At 40.4% G+C, this 20268-nt stretch overlaps 1 protein-coding gene across 4 annotated transcripts in view; it reads left to right on the forward strand.

Annotated features, from left to right (window-relative positions):
* Positions 1 to 20268, forward strand: part of LOC117420412 (basonuclin zinc finger protein 2) — a 289953-nt gene that overhangs the window by 255372 nt on the left and 14313 nt on the right. For all 4 annotated transcript variants that reach the window (XM_034033862.3, XM_059031723.1, XM_034033863.3 and 1 more), the window contains one exon: positions 16658 to 18897. In XM_034033862.3, the coding sequence (XP_033889753.2) occupies positions 16658 to 18897 (2240 nt within the window). The remainder of the gene's footprint in view (positions 1 to 16657; positions 18898 to 20268) is intronic.

Raw genomic sequence — 20268 nt, forward strand, 5'->3', positions numbered from 1 at the left:
GATCCCAATCTGGTGTCTAGTCAACAGCTTTCCACACTTTTGCTGTTTCAATTGGTACTTGACCCCTTGTCACGCACAAGGACAAGAGCAAGGAATATTTGCTCCCCTCAGGGCAGATGAGGAACTCTTGGTAACAAGTTCTCATTCACAGTGTCAGCCTGGCGGGAAAAAAAGCTCATTGACGCTGCAGCATATATAAATCAACACATCACCACAAAACCTTAACGTGATCCTGCATCTAACACAACTAACAATAAATGTAATATCAACAAAGTCTAAAAACCCAAAGAGGAGGTTGAACAGCCCCATTTTAGACAATTTCGGGCATCATTCACAAGCAAGTCTAATTTGTGAATGAATGCCATGAATGGCATGTTATATGTCTGAGATTGTTGTTGGTGCAAGTGAAATGGCACATTTTCATAAAACAATTAAAATGGAAAATCACAGCAAGAAGGAACGTAGTTGAAGGAGGGAACAGTTACTGATCTGAATTGTTTCTTCCTGTTTCTATCTTCAAAATTATTTTATTTGTCTTTGTACTTGAATTGGGTCTTGTGGAAGGGTGTTGGGCAATTCACTGACACACACGGGAGACAGATTTTTTATTTGCAACACCGCACTGGTGCTCAGTTTTATTATTTTCTTTTGGTTTTATTTTCTTTAGCCCACAGAGGGCGCTGTTGTCTGTGGCCTGAATACCGACAACGGTAGTCAGGTCCACAGTAATACTAATACAGGTACTGGCAGGAGCACTCACAGGTGCTCAAAAAATAATAATGAAAACCAAGGCGAAACGACAAAAGGGAAAATAAAACACAGTAATAAAACTACAAAACAAAAAGTGCTGCTTACGCAGTGCCCCCACTGCCGCTAAGCCGGTCAATACAGGCCTCCGACCTACGCTCAGCTATCTATTTCTATATACTGGGGTGGTTAGAGTTCCCCGTATAACTACACACGTGCCCTCGGGTACGTAATTATTTATTTTACTTTTTAGTTTATTTTAAGGCAGGCTGTCTCCCTTAGCCGTGCTTGCCTGGTCTTTGTTTACACTGGCATCTTCCGCCAGCATCACTGTGTATTCCCAATCACGGCCACCCGAATGCATAACCAAGCGCAGTACTTATGGGCCAAGCAATCCCCCAAGACCCGCCTCTCAGCCACTCAGAGAGAGGGAAAGCCAACACACCCTCTTCCCCACCTCTCCGTGTCACTGCCATGACTGACAGGCAGATCTACGAGGCTGCTGCCCCCTTCCTGCAATACCACGCATGCGCCAGATAGTCAGCACAGTTCTCCCCCGTTACAGGTATTTTATTAATACAGCATATGTTATGATTGCAAGTTTAAATTATGGATGTGTAAGTACAGGAGCACCAGGAACCTTTTCATTTGTTACTGCTATATACAGAGATATTTCTTTTTAACAAAATTACCCCTCTTTCTCTTATTACCACCCTTACTTCTATCAGTATCATCCTTTATTTAAAATAAAATATCCCTGTGATATTTTCCTTCTTCCTATTACTGTACAGTTGTTTATCAAAGCAGATGAGGCCTACTGCAAGCTCTCTTATCAGATGTATTTAAAACTGCCAACCATCCTTTCCCCACCCTCCTCAGACAAGGTAAGCATCTCGACCTATGCAATCAGCTGTGTCTAGTTTTACCGGCACTCATTTCAAAACTGAGAAAATACCTTTTCAGGAAGAAAATAAATGGAAAATGAACTGTGTAATAGTTCATTTTGAGCACTTCTCTGGCCCAGAGGACTCTTCCCGGTGAAAGCCATGTGGTTAATTTAGCTCTCGCACCACCCAGGCTGAGGAGCGCCTGGTCATTAAGTAATCTATACTTATCACATCTTCCAGTTCTTTCATCTTGTAATTTGTATTGAAAGATGTATTAGACCTAACACTCGATGCACTGGTAACAGGTTCATTGTGGGATTATACCATAAATTACATTACCAACTCTGTGTAGGATATGAGAAGGCACCACTTTAGTACCCCACTGTCTGCTTGTCTATTGAGTTTTTCTGAAGGCTGTTTACATTGTACGTACACTACTTTCAGCAAGGAAGGAAGTGTGCCGAGCAGAATCGGTTTACTGATAGTAACACGAGACAGGCTAAACGAGATCAATAGTGCTGTGCTGCTAGAGATACCTAAGATCGCATTGCCAAAACAGAGAGATATCAAGTTTCACCTGCCTGGTCTTTTTTTTTTTTTTTGCATTAAAGTGTGTGTATGGACAACAGCTTGTTTATGACAGTTTTCTGTATATAGTTATAGTTATACGATAACTGACCTGATTTCACATAAAAAGACACATTTTTTGTAAGGATTCTTTTTGACAAGCTCTTCCCTTGAAGATCTGAATGCTGGGTTTAAAAAAAAAAAGACTTTTTTTTTTTTTTGTATGACTGCTGCGTGTATTAAATACTTTTGTTAGCTTTGTGGATGACAAATGCACTGTATTTATTCTGAAAGGGATTACAGTACCTGCTCATGATTAGACGTAAGATACGTAAATATAATATTAATTTTAAATCTGCACTATAACATGTAAACATGCATTCTCTAGTCTAGCGCCAACACTCCAATTTTATAAAAAGATTCATTCATCTGAATAAGGACATTTGGCACTAGTGATATTCCATGCTTGCCATACAAAACTCGCTTGAGTCGTTAAAATAAGCTTCTTTACTGAACTCTGAAAGGATCATCTGCCAAAAGTCTGAAAATGTGTTCATAATGACGTTTGAGGTTGCTCGCCTTGTATACCAAAGCACAAACGAGCTGGGGTAGTCCACTTTTATATGAGTTACAACTATTTGAAGGCTTAAAAAAATATTGCTGCATATAACAGTATATTACATACAATAACATACCTGTTATTAACACAAGCCTGTTTAAATCATTTCCATAGAAAGAATGTACCTGCATGCAGGATTCAGGTGCTTTCTGATGGCATTCAGGTATTCTCCATGTAGCTTTTAGGTAGGCATCTTTTCACAATGTCAGAAGCAGTTTCCTTTGTATTTGAATGTTTTACTTAACTCTTTTTGTGTTGGTTTTGGTAAACGTTCAGCTTTTTTGATAAGCACACATTTTCATTCAAGGTAGCTTGTGTGGATGCTTAAGCATGCATTTGCTGTTCAAATTTACATTGATTTTAGGGAGAAGAGACTTAAAAATCATGCCGGATTCAAGAATAGATTTTCGAATAGTTTCCGGATTTTAGAGGGTATCACACCATTCATTTCAATAGGGATTTGGTTTGGTTTGGTTTGGTTGCAATCTGTCCATGCAGTCAAATAATATATATATAAAACACATTTTCCATGTTTTATTATAACTGAAAAGGCCAGTTTTCAAGAAAAAAGCTCATAACTTGATTTCATACATTGGCTGTTTATTTTGGCAGCTGTCCCAGGCCCAGTATTTGTTACATGTTTTATTCTCCTTAAGTAATTTGAAGTGGATTACAGAATTAAGATAAGAGAGATAACAGTATTCAATTTATTAAGTTTTTAGTGGATAAGACAGACAAACGTCTGAAGTGTGTTTTAATTTATACAACATCGCTGTGTGAACCATCATAGCTTTTCATTTGGATTCTTTGTTTTCCGGTCTAATTGGCCCATGTCTGAAGCTGAATAAAAAGTGAAATTGTGTATCAAATGCTAAGTTTGAATCGAGAGTGGAGGGAGCTGCGCTAATGGCCTTGCATCGTCCTGGCATTATGTCAATAATGGCTCTAATCACATTAAGTAGAGAGCCCATTAGCTTCTCTTTTCTTGCATGCACCATAGCAACTCGGACTGAGCGGTATAATTATAATGGGATCTCTGTTACACTCTTCACTGTGTGCAAGAAACAGTGTGTATATCTATATATTTGTATACACATGGATAGGTAAGTGTGTATATAACTATCTATCTATTCCTATAGACAAGTATATAAAATCGGGGTCATTCTCTGATGTAGAGGTTTCAAAAGATTGCTATAGAAGTTCCAATCGGATGTTCATTAAGACTATTGTTAACATTTCAAAACATACAGTGTTGCCACATACATTCTTATAAATTACAGAGGGAAGTGTATTTTTATTGTGTGGTTTATGTGATCATTGAGTATTATATGTATTATAGTTTTGTTTTATGTACAGTTCCATTTTAAAGCAACTAGTAAGAAGGAACACAATTCAAATTTGAATTTAAATAATAATCAGTATGAAAATGAAAACCTTTGATGCCAGAAAGTTATATCTCAGTTAACTCAAGTGTTATAAAAATGTTATAAAACTAGGAAGTGGGAGCACACAGCCAGTCACCCTTGAACAAGCTACAGCAAATGTGTTAGAACATGAATGGGTTAGAGTTCATTGTTTTGGACACAGACGATGTGACCAACAGCCTCTGGTACTTGTCCACATAGCAGACCAATCATTGCAGCGACTTGCCTGTTTCAATCAGAGCTGAGTGGCATGTTTAGCCCTGGAGGGAGAAAGGTTACCAGGATCTGCTCTGTTGAAAGATGAGCCGGTGATCCTTTCTGGGAGGTGTGGGCCTCTTTTCAACTGCACAGGCTCGATAGACGTAACACAGGTCATGATGAATAGCTGTGGCAGAGCATTAGTGTGCTCAGTTTTCTCCCTTGAGCTTTGAAGTGGACACGGTCTGCTGCAGACGTACTCCGGTGACTTCAGTGCCAGGTGCCCTTCTGCTGTTGCTGCTGCTGCTGCAATGACTGCACACATGACAGAAAGTGAGAGCAGTTCCCAAAGGGACTGAGGCCTGCAAGTTACTACACGCTCCAAATCGATCCAGCATTTCAAGTATAATTCTTGACATTGGTGTTTTTAAATCGCTTCTTTTAAAACTCCACACATTTTGGAAAGACAGCAAAAGGAATGGTGTCCCATTTGATTAATACAATGACTTCTGCCTATTAACCATGCCTGCTACAAGTGGTTTGGTTTTGGACTGGTTTACATGTTTGTTGGTTTTAAGAAGTTGACTACTTGCCAACGGGGCTATGTTGAGACCACTGAACTCATTTAATGTGTGATATTAGCCCCCCATTGTTTTATTTATGTATCACCAGTATTAAATATCCACCTATTGCTGGAATTAGCCTTTTTTTCAGCTGACCAGTAAGTTGTGTCAAGATCATCTGCATTTTCCAAATATTTATATTCTTACCTATTTAATATCTTATTTTGTGAGTTAGGTACAGTAGTGATTCCGCTTGGGTTTTTTTTTTTTTTTTTTTTTAATTTTTTTTCCATGCCACTTCAGCAAAGGATTCCTCAAGGATGATATATGAGGAAGTGAGGTAGGGAACTATATAAATGTTACGCTGTGCTGTGAAGCCAGGGAAAGGGTAGATGATATATAACTTTAAACCATTATGTATGATGGACATTTGTATTTGGTCTTTCCTGCCGAATACTGATCAAGACAAAGCAGATTTCCTTCACAGCAATGGAAACAGAAGCAGATCACTTTTAGACATCACATTTTTCACATAGTTCACAACCTTCAACAAAACTAGGCACATTTATATGCCTGAACAGGTGGTTAACATAGCACCACATTAGTTATATATATTAGAGAGTAATGCAAACTGGAGAAAGTCTAGGACCACCTTGTGCACCCAGTGCCAGTCCCTTTTAACCCTCTGTTCAACTGTCCATTTGCTGTAGCTTGTTCGAGGGAGACTGGCTGTGTGCTTCCACTTTTTTTAGCTGTTTCCTGTATAAGGCCACCTGATTTGAAAGGATAGTGTATAATGTATTTCATGTGAGCTATTCTATTCATAAAAAAACACAACAGTTCCAAGTCAATGGGCTAGTATTCTGCACCAACTCTTATGGTTTTGTGGCAAAAACGCTGTAATATTCCTAATAATAAAATACCGTTATGCAGGCGACAACTCAGCAGGTTTTTTCTTCTTTTAAAATAATGGCACCATAAAAAGTAATTAAGTAATGATGATTACTGAACCTTAAAAAAACCCTCCTCCTGCCTGCCACCAATCCATCCCAAGCAGCCCTGTTCTGTAACACAAAGCATTAAATGTGATTGAACTAATTGTACTTAGACCCAAGCATGTTGGCCTGTTTTGTTTTATCAACAGCAGCTTTCCAGTGATGACAACGCCATAATTTGTTCGTTGTCCTGTCAACGCAATTTACAAGGCAGCAGCAGCAGCAGCATTAGCAACGGCAGGATAAATATAGCTGTACAAGATTCATTTATAGTGACACAATGGCAGATACACAGAGCAGAACCCTGCCTATGAGATAAAGTGGACCGGGTGACTTATGCAGTAATTATGGGATAATTGTCATTAACCTCGCAAACAGTAGTTTACTCATATTGTTTGAAAGACTTGGGGATGCGTAATGACAAGGTAATCTGTCAAAGCGCTGGGGGGAAATATTAATGAGATTTGTGCTGTGGCCTGGGTTGAAAATATGCAGAAAGAGACTGTATTAAGCTAATTGGGGGATGAGTGTACACTTGTAAAAGTGCTTCTAATGGCACATTTGCTGCTCTCCAAGCAACTGAAGCTAATGCCGAGGAGTGGACTACTCAGTCAGGGTTTCTGGGAAGAGATAGCCTTTGTGTATATGAATGTACATACTGTGTAGGTAAATGTTTTAGTGATTGTGATGAATGTATTAATATGGTCAGTTTATAATTGTGTGGGAATGTGTACCACATGTATGTGTGTTTGTAAATTAACCTGTGTGACTGTGTGTGCATGCTTTTTATATGCGGACACAAATTAGGTTTGGAGATTCATTACCTTTTTAATAGTCAAAGAAAAATAGTTTTATATTGTATAAACAACTGCTTTTTCAGTTTAGGTTGGAAAGGAGATACAAATAATATTACCAGACACCCATGGAAAACTGGGATTGCCCCAATTGCATAAATTAGTTTTTTCCGGTCTTAAGCGGTAAAATTGTAAAATCGTCCCGGTTTAGCTATTTTATTTTTTAAAACAGTACAAAACTGTAACAGCATGCTCAGCAAGTCAACAGTAGAATCGTGTATAAGGTTTTTGTTAGCGCCATTAAACAATAAAATAAACAATCTTATATGAGTATATGTTTAATACTTAATATTCAGGTTTTGTTTTTATTTGAAAGACAATAGAAAGGAAACAGTGAATTCTTATGATCTGCAATAAATACACCCAATGTTTAACATTTAAACTATAGCTGTGTTGTTATATACAGTTATTTTAATTGCTTCAGAGTTGCTGTAGCAACAATGAATAAATAAATACCCAGATACAATAGATACAATAATAACATGTGATTATTAGTTAGTTTCTTGTAAGAATAATTTGTTTCATTTTTATATTTTTCCTTTGAAATATTTGTCTGTATTCTTAACATCTAGGACATAAAAAAGGTTTGAAAACTTTAAACCAGTGCTTCCCATACGAGCGGCTGTCCCAGCGGCTGAGAGAGAGAGCCCAGAGAAGAGTCCCCTCAGCCAGCTGGTCCTGAAGCTCACTGCACTAACACACACTAACACCAACCAGCTTCAGGACAGCCCCAATCTAACACATACAATCAGAGTCAACCAAATTATAGCACAAAACAAACAAGAATATCTTATTCATTGGGACACACACACTAAAACACAAAGCAAACTGGAATGCTATCGGGCCCTAAAAAGACACTACACCCTGGCTGAATACTTGACCAGGGTGAAAAACAGTTAAGAGAGACAGACCTTAACAAAGTACAGGCTCAGTAAGCACAGCCTGGCCATCGAGACTGGCCGACACAGGCAGACATGGCTGCCCAAAGAGGACAGGCTGTGTGATCACTGTCAGCTCAATCAGGTCGAGACAGAGATACACTTTTTACTGCAGTGCACAAAATATAAGAATATAAGGGAAGCCGCCTTCCCAAAAATACAAAATCTCTGCATAGACTTCTGAGGGACAGGGAGAGACACTGAGGCTCCTCACACAGGGAGGAAAAGAAAAATAAATAAATAAATAAATGTTATAGAATACATATATACATGTATATCATTATTCTCATTATTATTGTTGCAGTGATGTGTTTGAAGTACTGTGTTGTTTTTGTTTTATTTACATATGTTTTAAATGTTCATTGTAAAGATGGAGTTTACCCATCATTGCTTTGGCAATACTTGTAAAAAATCAGTCACGCCAATAAAGCAATTAAAATTGAAAAAAATTGAAATTGAGAGAGAGAGAGAGAGAGAGAGAGAGAGAGAGAGAGAGAGAGAGAGAGAGAGAGAGAGAGAGAGAGAGAGAGAGAGAGAGGTTAGCATTGCAAACGGCTTTGTTTTAAACAGAACAGACAGACCAGTAAATGGTTTTGTTCCTGGACAGTATTATACAATTTGTAATTCAGTTGAATTAGCCTAATTCGATAAAACTGCTGGTATGTTACATGTTATTAAATTTGTTAAGGTAGTATATTCAATTGAATTTGGTATATGATTAGGATTTGTCTGGCTGGTTCATCTGAAACAGTGAGGAAACTAGCTGCTGCCTTCTGGGCAATCCTTAAAACTAGTATTTTAGACATTTCTATTTCTATGAAATTGCTTTTACTTTGTATGCAAACCATATTCATTTCAATCCAACATATTGAAGAACATAAATCGTAGGTTCCTTTTGCATCGAACCCGACCACCATGGAAAGTATACCAGAGCCGTAGCGAGGGAGAAGGAACGGCAGCAGATGAGGGACACATCAGAACAGCATAACCCAAGGGTTAACGGTGCGAGCGTGCAACCTCAGGGACCCTCGTGCCTAATGAACAGGGAAGGATCTACCACTTTAAGGCGGTAGAACCTGGAGAATGTATGCTGTGTAGCCCAGCTAGCCACAGTACAAATGTCAGTCAGTAAAACTCCTCTAAAGAGGGCCCATGACGTAGCCACACAGCTGGTAGAGTGCGCGGCCACCCTCCCAGGTGGGGGTAGGTCGGTATTAGTATACGCAGTCCACAATCAAATGGGACAGTCGCTGCTTAGAGAGGGCTTGACCGAGGGTCCTTTCACCATGACAGACGAAGAGCTGGTCAGACTGACGCAGTGCTCTCGTCCTATCCACTTAATCTCTCAATGCCCGAACCGGGCAGAGGGTATTCAATCTCCTGTCCATCTCCTCCGCAAAAGGAGGGGGGTGGAAAGCTTCCAGTTCCACTGATTGATTCAAATGAAAAGCCAGAATCACCATAGGGAGAAAAGGAGGGTTCATGCACAACACCAATTGTACTATGAATTCTTGTTCAACAGGGCCAGACAGTTGCGAATTGCAGCTACTCTGTCGTCCGACAGGTAGGCTCGCATCGTAAGGGAATCCAGCCAGAGACCCAAGTAGATTGTACTTTGTACCGGTATTAATTGACTCTGGCATCGTTGAGGGTGAGACGTGTCCTTTCGGTCCACTGTTGTAGACCATTCACCCAACCAGATAGACTGGCGAGTACGGCAGACGCCAGCATCTCATTCTCTCCCATACCAGAGTACAGGAGGGGAGCATTGAGGCTACCTGCTGAGATGCCTTGCGTTCTCGGTGGGAGCGCTGCAGCATTTCCTCAACCGCTGGTCCAAAGGAATGGTGAGGGGAGGTAGAGGCTGCTTCTGAAGGAAGGAGCCACCTTCTCATGTGATCGAAATCGCATTATGGTCCTCCTCAGCAATGCTGACATCCAGTTCTGTAACATCAGGGGTGACCACCAGTGCAGGCGGGGTCAGCTCCGGGGCCTGCGCTATCGGCTGAGCTGGGGCCAGAGCAAGGGCTTGAGCCTGCTGCCTGGCCAAATACTCAAGGACTATTTTTTAATACTCCGTGAAGGGCTCAGGGAGAGATTGAGGAGCGGGTGGGGAGGGGCTCCCAACGCCATGCACGGCTCAGCCATGCTAGCAGGGGATGTTGTGCAGGATGTGCAAGCATGGAATTTAACCATGCTTGATGTCTGTATGGCCCCAAGGGCGTTGTTTAAACACTGGAGGGTGTAGACCTGTGTATTGGAGCACTCAGGCACTAAGGGTGCAGAAGCACCAAGGGCACTGAGTGAGGTAGAATACAGTACTGGTGCACCGAAGGATCGGGGCACCGAGTGCAGGTGTTATTGATATGCTGGGACACTGAAACACCGAGGCAAGGAGCATCTAAGCACCGAGGCACCAAGAGGCACCTAGCCTTAACCCCGTGTAGTCAACACAGCATATTGCCTACATCGGGGTGGATACACAAGCTTGAGTGTCTGCAGTAGGCAATCAGGAATGCAGTACAGGGAAGCGCATGGTGCTACACCAGGGTGCAGTACAGCGATAACCTGGTTCTGGACCGCGTGCAGTCACACAACGGGGCAGCGCGTAACGTATACCGGAGTGGAGCACAGGCCAAAGGAGCTGCGGCGTGTTAGACAGGAAGAAAAAGTGTACTGCATTTTTTTTTTTAACTGCAAAGGCAGTAATAGGAAAAAAATATAGGCAACGCGGGTAAGTGATTTTTTTTTTTTTTTAACCAGCGTGCCAAGTAGGCGGCTGAAACAAGCCGGCGGATGCAACTCAACAGCGGGGCGCAGCAGAGCTTGGTCCCGGTGGAGGAATCACGCTTATTATTATTATTATTATTATTATTATTATTATTATTATTATTATTATTATTATTATTATTATTATTATTTATTTTTTTAAACTGCAAGGCGATGTAGGCTGTTGAAAAGAAAAAGAGCAAACACAGCGCAGTTGTGCAGCGTTTATACCTCAGTTCACAGAAGTCCAGGGAAGTGGCAAGCCGCGGCAGGTGAATTGAAAAACAACAGGTGGAAGAACACACTTTTTTTTTTTTTCTGAAGGCCCAACACACCGTGGTGGGCGGGCCGAGGCAGCCGACGAGGTCTACTCTACAGCGGGGCAGGTTAGAACGCAGCCCCGGTGGAGGAATTACACGGCTGACTGGCTGTTGTTGTTTTTTTTTTGTTTTGTTTTTTTTAAACTGCACTGCAGCTAAAATTCACAGCACAACACAGGCAAAGCGGGGTTGTGCGACAGGGTCAACACACTGGTGGCTGTGCAACAACAACAGTACACAATAATATTTATTTATTTATATTTCGCCCAACGGTGGGAGTACAGCAAATCCTAGCCCCGGAGGAGGAACTGCATTCTCCCCAGAGTGTAGGCTGAAAAGACACACACACCCATTCCTTTAAATCAATACTGCACATATGACAGACAGTAAATGCAAGCCAGTAAGCCAGCTTTCAGCATGAATGCAGGGGAACTGCAGTCGACCCAGAAAAGCTCTTTCAAAACACGCTCAGTTAGTAACACAGAAGTCTTACCTTACCGTAGGTGAGAGGCAAAAGAGAACATGGCTTCTGTGGGTTGACTGTTTAATCCCTCAGTAGGCGGGACCGAGGACGTCACCCCAGGAAGGGGCCTATTGGCAGCTCTGATATAAAGAGCTCAGTGAACCTCAGGCAGTCATATCCCATAAGTATGTTGGTGGTTCTCTACGAATTGAAAGGGAATCAGAACATTCACCTGAAAAGATCAAATGAAAGCCAGCTGCTGTTTATAGTTGGCTGAACTCTGAATTCTATCAAAATAGTAGAAACAAATTAAGGTTATTTATCTCAGTTAGAATTATTTGTAGCTGAGTTGGGTTTAATTAAAGACATAAACATATTTGTATGTAAGTTGCATTAAAGCAAGTTTCAAGTAAAATCCTTCTGTGGCCAAAAACTAGTATTGTAAGCTTAAACAAATCTGTAAATAATGCCTTTGAAGTGTGTGACTTGACATTGAGCTGGCAGATATTGATATTTATAATCAATTCTGTTTGGCAAACTTTTGTGTCATCAGTATTTCTCTTAAACAACTGTTGGTATTTTTTTATGTAAATATGACATTCCTAAGTGTGATCATCTGGGCGATAAGATTAAACAAAGTTATGGTTTTCCAACTTGGTGATTAGAGAGGCAGCTGAACATAATTGTTTTATATTTTGAATATAAATGAAATACTAGCGCCAGCTATGTAACCTATTTTTCAGTAACTATCGGATGAACTGCCCACTCAGTAAGATACATAACAATGCACAACACAAGTTAACAAACTGTGAATAATTTTAATAATTTTAAATTGATTTCAGGTCAAGGATCATTGAAAGCAATGTGAAAAGAGATTAATGGAAAATATACTACTGACTTACACACACATGCACTAAATATGCAATATGCTTTAGTCTGTTTCTTGATTTAGTCTTTTAACACCTGCAGAAGATTACGTCATTGACAGGTGTTAGACAGTATTAAGTATTTATACTGTATCTTTGTTAAATATGCTAGAAATATGTGATGGATAAACTTACGTTTTAAACAATATGTATTTATTTTTTAATGAGTATCAGCTTAGTTTAAATAGCGATATAGGTGTGTATATATAGTATATTATTATACAGCTAACTAGATACTATGTAAACCCTTTCATTACCAATAAAAAGGTCTTACTTTCCATAAAAAAAAAAGTTATGAACCCTATATTGCAAAATGCCTTTCCTATCAATTTCACAATCTAAGGAAGATGCCGAGCACAAAGGATGTTCATCTGCCCAGGGATCCTCTGTAATAATGATGTGCCATTCCAAGTGCAGAAATAACGCTAGACGCTGGGGAATCTGACCCACGCAGATGCAACATTTATCATACGTTTATGAAAGGTCTTTTAAGTGACAGTTTCTCTGCAGGTTGGGCGTATTGAATTTAGCATCAGCTGGTGCATAATCACAACAAGCTGTTTTATTTTGGGGGTGGGGGGGGTACCTTTCTGATGTTCTCAAGCACTTCCTGTGCATAAGTTCGGATGATGGGCTACATCTGTAGGATGGGAAAGTCCTCTAGGAATATTTTGGAAAACCCAGGAGAAATGTGAAGGGAAAAAAAAATGTTTAGTATAGTAAATGTGTATGGTATTTTTTTCAGTTTCATGTGCTTTTCCAATGGTTTTCTCTAATTTTATAGCCGAACATTTTAAAAATTCTTGTACATCTCCATAATTTGATCAGTATAACTGACTTATGAATTGTATAGTATTTCTGGATAATATATATGGTGTGTGTTAAATGCAAGAAGCAATGTGTACATTGGTTATAGCATTCTATATAGTGTTTTAGCAGGGGTAAGAGGTCTGTGTTATACAAGGTTGTACATTATAAACAGGGTGTGCATTATATTCATACTATCAAAATATATTCACTGTTAGCCAATGTAATGTATATTACATCTCACACATGCAATTGTAACAACCGGAAGGTAAAGTATTTGTAAGAAAATTGTTTTAAAAAACAGATTTATCTAAAGGAGGGGCATCTAACAACATGCAAGCAGAAGCTCAATATTTTTGAGAAGAAAAGATGCACACAACTGGAAAAACAGACGACAAATACATACATTTGTGAAAACATTGAACATTAGAGCTAAAATCACATCCCCTTGAATATGTTTGGTGGAGAAATATATGGTGTATATTCTTAAACCTAAATATAAAACAGCCAATCTATGAATAAGGGATTATGTTAGTTACACAGTGAGATAGACAGAAATACTGATTAACACCTGGGTTTTAAAATAGACCAATATGTCAAAAAATATGAATTTTAGATTCTACTTAGCTGACAAACATCCATTCAGCTCTGTAGTATCTGTTGGCTGTGTGATTACTGATATATACTGATAGATCATTAGCACATTTTAAACAGAATTGAAGAGAGGCTATTGTATTAAACACTGAGTAAAAAAATGCCAATATAAGAAAGAACATAAGAAAGTTTACAAACGAGAGGAGGCCATTCGGCCCATCTTGCTCGTTTGGTTATTAGTAGCTTATTGATCCCAGAACCTCATCAAGCAGCTTCTTGAAGGATCCCAGGGTGTCAGCTTCAACAACATTACTGAGGAGTTGGTTCCAGACCCTCAAAATTCTCTGTGTAAAAAAGTGCCTGCTATTTTCTGTTCTGAATGCCCCTTTATCTAATCTCCATTTGTGACCCCTGGTCCTTGTTTCTTTTTTCAGGTCGAAAAAGTCCCCTGGGTTGACATTGTCAATACCTTAGAAATTTGAATGCTTGAATCAGATCACCGTGTAGTCTTCTTTGTTCAAGACTGAATAGATTCAATTCTTTTAGCGTGTCTGCATATGACATGCCTTTCAAACCCGGGATAATTCTGGTCGCTCTTCTTTGCACTTTTTCTAGAGCAGCAATATCCTTTTTGTAACGAGGTGACCAGAACTGAACACAATATTCTAGGTGAGGTCTTACTAATGCATTGTAAAGTTTTAACATTACTTCCCTTGATTTAAATTCAACACTTTTCACAATATATCCAAGCATCTTTTGGCCTTTTTTATAGCGTCCCCACATTGTCTAGATGAAGACATTTCTGAGTCAACATAAACTCCTAGGTCTTTTTCATAGATTCCTTCTTCAATTTCAGTATCATTTCTTTCAAAGCATTCATATTCTAGCACTGTGCCTGCAAAAAAAAAAAAATGGCCACATACAGCCTGGAATTTTAGCTTCCTACCTCCAGGCTAAACTCATACTTACTGACAAAATGAAAGTGTAAAATACTTTGTAATGTATATTTAACAACAAATACACCAGTGTTTACTGATGTGTTGTCTTTGAAGATTTTTGTTTCCCCTTTTCTGTAGACGTGATATTTATAGACAGTATTTGTACATATTTACCCTATGTGTATCTTAGAAATTTGTTGTTTTGTGGTGTTGGTTTTGCATCTCCTAAACAGAACTCAGAAACGCTGTTTATCATTCCTAGGTCCTGCTGAGCTGTATAAAACAGGGTTTCCAGTGCTGTCTCTAATTGTCACCAGTCTGAAGCTGCTCCATGATGCCTCTCTAGTCTCTGCAAGGGGAAGATTTTCTTTTTCTGAGGCCTCATATAATATACTTCGTTCATTTAGGACAAAAATAACTTTTACAAATTCACATTAAAATACCAGGAGCTTTCACACTACCACTCTATACTTAAATCAACTGCTGCTGCTGCCACACTCTGCACTGTATGCACTGTACAATTATCAATGACAATGTGTTAGTTAGCAGTTCATAATAACTTACCTTCATCCAAGTGGCCAGTATGCTGTGTCTTTATGCTGCTGCTGCTTACACAGAAAGAGGTCAACATCATATAAGCAATGCCTACAATACAGTAAAGTAAAGACATAAGGACATCCCTGTTAGTATTCAGTATTTTTCATAAACATAACTGCAAGCCAACAGCAGCATTGTTTTTAATTAACTGCCCAAGATTAGCTATTTACTTATGTATGTATGTATGTGTGTGTGTGTGTGTGTGTGTGCGTGCGTGTGTGTGTTTATGTATGTATGTATGTATGCATGCATGCATGTATGCACTGTATTGTATTTTATGTTTTTATGTCTGCTTTCACTTAACCTTTTGTGCAGCTAAGTTATTTGCTTGAGCTCAATGCTGATGTCTTATCCATGCCAAGTTACCATTTTCAGAATCACAATCTTTGCTTTCAGCATAAAATACTTCACACATTGCAAACATGATAGCAGATAATAACACTATGCTCAGTAAGCTGGCAAAGTTAGGTTCCCATTTCCATTATCAGTGATTCTTACTTCCTAGACACAGTGCCAATGTAAGATACAACCTTGATTCTCCAGTTTTGGTTTTGTGATCAGCACATCAAAGAACTGAACTTGTAAAATATTGTGGCAGTAATTATTATTTTGTTCATATTTGTAAAATATACTATATATATTAATCCGCTGCTCTGTATCCAAACCAGTATCCCTTCTGTAAATAAACCATGGACTGATTAATATTTTATTACGTTCATGATGTATGTCCTCTAAACACCATTAACATAAAACTTTTAACATAAATACTGATTTTCCTCCTTGCTAATGACCATAATGTGAGATAGCAGTCACCTCAGTAGCTGGTACAAAGGGAAGCTTAAATAACTGAAGCGCACCCTTTTGATTTTAGAAGCAACCCCCCATAAGCCCATAAGAGCTAGTTAGTGGTGCAAATGATAATTGAGTCAAATTTAAACTCACTGCATTCCCTTCAAGATACAGTAACAAGCTTGAGTTCTAACACAGGTTTCACCCCAATCTACAATGATTCACTGCTGGTAAATTAATCTATTATGCTTTTTCTACTGTTTCAGTGTCACAAGTATTTACAGAGGGAGGCACAGCAAGAGTTCACATCTTTGAGAGTTTTGTTTGTTAAACAGTTGCATTATAAAAACAGCAGAATCACAGGAACTTTATAACAGCAGAGCCCCAGTGGTCTGTACTTTGTTTGCTTTTGACATTATTAAACTCAGTCTGTTTCTCTAGCTCTAATCCTAATTACTGCATTTGCATTACTGATTATAAGAAAAACAAGGGGTAAGGAAATAAAACTTTGCTTTGTGGGTCAGCTTGTTTTAACAGTGCATGTTGCTCCCTAAACCTTATGTTTCATGAGCAGGCAGCAGAGCACCTTCAATCGACTGTAATTCTGCAGAATCAATCATTTTTCGTATTTGTCTTTGTTGTTTCTTTGCTATGGCCTTCAGGATACTGCAGGCAAGGTGCTGGACCGCTGGGCCATCATGTCCCGGGAAGAAGAGATTATTACCCTCCAGCAGTTCCTGAGGTTCGGGGAAACCAAATCCATTGTGGAGCTGATGGCAATTCAAGAAAAAGAAGGCCAGGCCGTGACTGTGCCATCTTTAAAGGTAGACTCCGATATCAGGACTTTTATCGAAAGCAACAACCGCACCAGGAGTCCCAATCTCTTGACACACTTGGAAAATAGTAACCCTTCCAGTATACACCACTTTGAGAACATCCCCAACAGCCTGGCCTTTCTCCTTCCCTTCCAGTACATCAACCCTGTCTCCGCCCCTTTACTGGGGCTGCCCCCTAATGGCCTCATGCTGGAACAGCCAGGGCTCAGGCTTCGGGAGCCCAACCTACCAGCCCAGAGCGAGCCCATTGAAAGCAGTGAGTCAGAGATCTCTCTTTCACCCTACCGCAATGGCCAGAGCCCCAATCGCAGTGCCCTGAGCAGCATCACCAACATGGTGGAGCCCAAGTCAGAGCCCAGTAGCATTTCCCCTCTGCCGCCTCAGCAGTCATCCACTAGCATGAACGACCACAACTTGGTGAAGACGGAGCAGTCCAAGAGCATCTCATCCTCTTTCTCCTCCAAGATGAACCGAATGCGCAGGATGGGTTGCACCTCCCGGAAGGGTCGGGTATGCTGCCATGCCTGTGGGAAGACCTTCTATGACAAAGGTACGCTCAAGATCCATTACAATGCTGTCCACCTGAAGATCAAGCATCGGTGCACCATCGAGGGATGTAACATGGTCTTCAGCTCCCTGCGCAGCCGCAACCGCCACAGCGCCAACCCCAACCCTCGGCTGCACATGCCAATGCTGAGGAACAACAGGGACAAGGACCTCATCCGGTCCAACTCCGGGTCTGCAACTTCCGTCATCTCCAGCACCAAGAGTAGCCTAACCCTCACAAGCCCTGGGCGTCCCACCATGGGTTTTACCACCCCTCCCCTAGACCCAGTCCTTCAGTCGTCACTCCAGAGCCCTTTGGTCTTCCCGTCTTTGAAGACAGTGCAGCCAGTTCCTCCATTCTACAGAAGTCTAATGTCGCCGGGAGAGATGGTCAGCCCACCAGTTTCTTTGCCCACCAGCCCTATAATGCCTACCACAACCACCACCAACAGTATCACCGCGTTGATGGACCAGCAACAGATGTCCACCCCCAGCCACCTTCCTCTTACCACAGAGACCACATCAACAGCACACAATGTGGCCCTCCCAAGCAGCCACGACCCTACCATTGCTGACCCAACGCCCAAGAAAAAGCCTAGAAAGTCCAGCATGCCGGTGAAGATTGAAAAAGAGGTAATAGACGTGGTAGAGGAGTTTGATGAGGAGGATGAGGAGGACAATGACAATGATGACGGGGTTGTTAACAACCAGGGCTGCCATCATGATCACCCTCACCACCACCATCATCATCCACATCATCACAGCAACAACATCAACAGCATCAACAGTAAGAACAACAACTGTCACCACTCCTCCCAGGACGAGATGAGCCCCGGCCTGGCATTGAAAAGCATGCTGCACCAGAACCAGGAAGACCTGAGGAGCACGGGCGGAGGCTCTGAAATGCGATGTATGGACAGCGTCACCTCCGAGGACCAGGACCATGAGCAGGATTTTGAGAACGAGTCGGTAACCTCAGAGACCAAGATGTGCTGTGGTGACGAGTCAATGGAAATTGAAGAGCAGCAGCAGCAACGTCACCACCACCACCAGCAGCATCTGAGCTGCAAACAGGCTTTGAAAAAGGCACATCAGGAGCAGGTGGAGGAAGAGGAGAACCATCTGAGGGAAAAACTGGAGGATAAGCACAACTCCTACCCTTCCCCACACCAACCGGTCATCAAGATTAAAGAAGAGCTGGCTGACCCCACCTACGACATGTTCTACATGAGCCAGTACGGGCTGTACAATGGCGGAGGAAGTGCTGTGGCAGCTGCGGCTGCTGCTAGCATGGCAGCCTTGCATGAGACCTTTGTCTCCTCTATGGGCTACGGCAGCAGCCCCCAGTTCTCCTCCTCCTCATCTGATGGAGACCCCAAGATCTGCTACGTCTGCAAGAAGAGCTTCAAAAGCTCGTACAGTGTCAAGCTGCACTACAAGAACGTGCACCTGAAGGAGATGCATGTCTGCACGGTGGCTGGTTGCAACGCTGCCTTCCCATCAAGAAGAAGCAGAGACAGGTGAGTGCTTTCCCAATCACTTAATGAAATGTGTCTTCTTTTCAGCAGGGTTATTTCTATGCAGTGCCCAAGCAGTGTTAAATATATTCTTGACCCTGATAACAGAAAAGAAGCAGTTTTCCTAAACACAAAACTATAAAGGCTTTTTTATCCAAAGCCTGGGGTTTTCAAGTGGGTGATTTTCATGTCTGTCTTAAATGGAACTTATAAAGTTTTATGTTGAATTTATTAAGTTTAGTTCTTAGTAACAGCACTGAATGATTCATAGTTATGGATGATTAAATGGAGTCAGTCAGCTATTCCAAATTCTGTTGACAATCAATAAATGACCCAATTCTATATTCAATTTTGTTTCAAGCAGCCTATTGCACTTCAGACTAGTTAAATGATTGGAAATGAGATCCTGTTTTACAATAAAGCACATGAACAAGTAAATCAACAGTTCAGGCTATTTGAAAAGCAACCATGTTAATTGTATCTGATAATGGCTACCTAACTGAAATTTTATATATATATATAAAATTACGTACATTACCTACACTGGTGCGTCTGAATACATTAACAAATGCAAACCCCTGGCAAACCACTGCATTTATTAACGGGAAAGGTGAAGGTGCTGAAATGCACTACCTGCACCTTATTAACACATCTGTACCCAAAATGCATTTCTTTAGCACCCAGTCTGTCATTGCACATGTTGTACCTACTTAGAAAAGCACACCTTAAGGAAGTCTAGGGAAGAAAACAATTTTTAAAACAAGGATGAAAAAAAACTGAGTTAAATCTATACCAATTACCTTTTTATATACATTTAAACCAATATTACAATCTCCTTAACTAGGCAGGCTCTCTTTTTCTTAACTGTCAAACTCATCAAGTGACAGAGACATCTTAAATAAGCAGTCACCTGTTATACAAAGCCACCAAAGTATCAAGTTCAATTAAGTTTTACTGTGTTGTGCATCTACTTCAATCTCGCATAAGTGTATGTAAGATATTTACAGTGTTACAAAATCTTTAGTTGTTCTCAGCTATTTTTGCTTGTGTTTTTGCAGTGCATATTACTCCTTCAAAAACTGAGTCTAAAAATGGCCTTAACAATCATTAATAATAGCAAGTGATGCTGCCTGTGTCAAAAACAGCTAGATTATCTACAATTGAGATGACGAAGGTGACAAAATAAAGTTCTGCAATACATGGGCACATGCAACAGTAATAACTCTGTACCTCCTGTACACCCGTACTGCCAAATAAAACGTCTTCTTAAACAGAATACCAAGTGGTCAAATTTTACAATATTCAAATCAAATCAAATTTGATTTATATTGCACCTTTCATACAAATCTCAAAGCACTGTAGAAGACAAACAAA

Source organism: Acipenser ruthenus, chromosome 1, assembly GCF_902713425.1.
Source record: "Acipenser ruthenus chromosome 1, fAciRut3.2 maternal haplotype, whole genome shotgun sequence".
NCBI classification, from domain to species: domain Eukaryota; kingdom Metazoa; phylum Chordata; class Actinopteri; order Acipenseriformes; family Acipenseridae; genus Acipenser; species Acipenser ruthenus.